The sequence below is a fragment of the Trematomus bernacchii genome, unplaced genomic scaffold, assembly GCF_902827165.1.
Source record: "Trematomus bernacchii unplaced genomic scaffold, fTreBer1.1, whole genome shotgun sequence".
Taxonomy (NCBI): Eukaryota; Metazoa; Chordata; class Actinopteri; order Perciformes; family Nototheniidae; genus Trematomus; species Trematomus bernacchii.
This window is the reverse complement of record NW_022987696.1, coordinates 241,909-243,048: the sequence shown is the minus strand read 5'-3', so window position 1 is coordinate 243,048 and position 1,140 is coordinate 241,909. Positions and strand designations below refer to the sequence as shown.

Below are 1,140 nucleotides of genomic sequence, written 5' to 3'. Positions count from 1 at the left end.
AGGTTGTTAGACATCATTCTCAGTGAATATGAGACGTCAGTCTGAATGACTTCCTGTCAGTGATTGTCAGTAAAGTAGTTAATAAATGAACAGATGATAACCTGCAGCTGTTCTCTCCATCAGATGCCTGTGAACTGGAGCTGGACACAAACACAGCACAGAGGAACCTCAAACTGTCTGACAACAACAGGAAGGTGACACGTTTGAGAGGGGAGCAGCCATATCCTGATCATCCAGAGAGGTTTGAGAAAGAGCCTCAGCTGATGTGCAGAGAAGCTCTGACTGGTCGCTGCTACTGGGAGGTCGAGAGGAGCGTAAGGGTTTATATATCAGTGACTTACAGAGGAATCAGCAGGAGAGGAGAGAGAGAGGACTGTAGGTTTGGATTGAATGATCAGTCCTGGAGTCTGGACTGCACTGATGGTGGTCGTTACTATGTCTGGAACAATAACAGCGTAACAAACATCCCCTCCTCCTCCTCCTCCCTCCTCCTCCTCCTCCTCCTCCTCCTCCTCCCCTCCTCCTCCTCTGGTAGAGTAGCAGTGTTTCTGGATCATCCTGCTGGCTCTCTCTCCTTCTACAGAGTCTCCTCTGACAAACTGATCCACATCCACACCTTCAGAACCACATTCACTGAACCTCTCTATGCTGGGTTTGGGTTTCATACTGATGATTCCTCAGTGTCTCTGGTTCCTCTGCAGGTCTGAGAGTCTCTCCTCAGTGTCTCTGGTTCCTCTGCAGGTCTGAGAGTCTCTCCTCAGTGTCTCTGGTTCCTCTGCAGGTCTGAGAGTCTCTCCTCAGTGTCTCTGGTTCCTCTTCAGGTCTGAGAGTCTCTCCTCAGTGTCTCTGGTTCCTCTGCAGGTCTGAGAGTCTCTCCTCAGTGTCTCTGGTTCCTCTGCAGGTCTGAGAGTCTCTCCTCAGTGTATCTGGTTCCTCTGCAGGTCTGAGAGTCTCTCCTCGGTGTCTCTGGTTCCTCTGCAGGTCTGAGAGTCTCTCCTCGGTGTCTCTGGTTCCTCTGCAGGTCTGAGAGTCTCTCCTCAGTGTCTCTGATTCCTCTGCAGGTCTGAGAGTCTCTCCTCAGTGTCTTTGGTTCCTCTGCAGGTCTGAGAGTCTCTCCTCAGTGTCTCTGGTTCCTCTGCA

The 1,140-nt window shown here is 51.1% G+C and overlaps 1 protein-coding gene across 1 annotated transcript in view; it reads left to right on the top strand.

The window, feature by feature from the left end:
- LOC117489259 (NLR family CARD domain-containing protein 3-like) overlaps window positions 1-907 on the top strand; it is a 34,481-nt gene extending 33,574 nt beyond the window's left edge. Inside the window, 2 exon segments of the mRNA XM_034138465.1 lie at window positions 124-314; window positions 902-907. Coding sequence (XP_033994356.1) covers window positions 124-314; window positions 902-907 — 197 coding nt within the window.
- The last annotated feature ends 233 nt before the right edge of the window (window positions 908-1,140 follow it).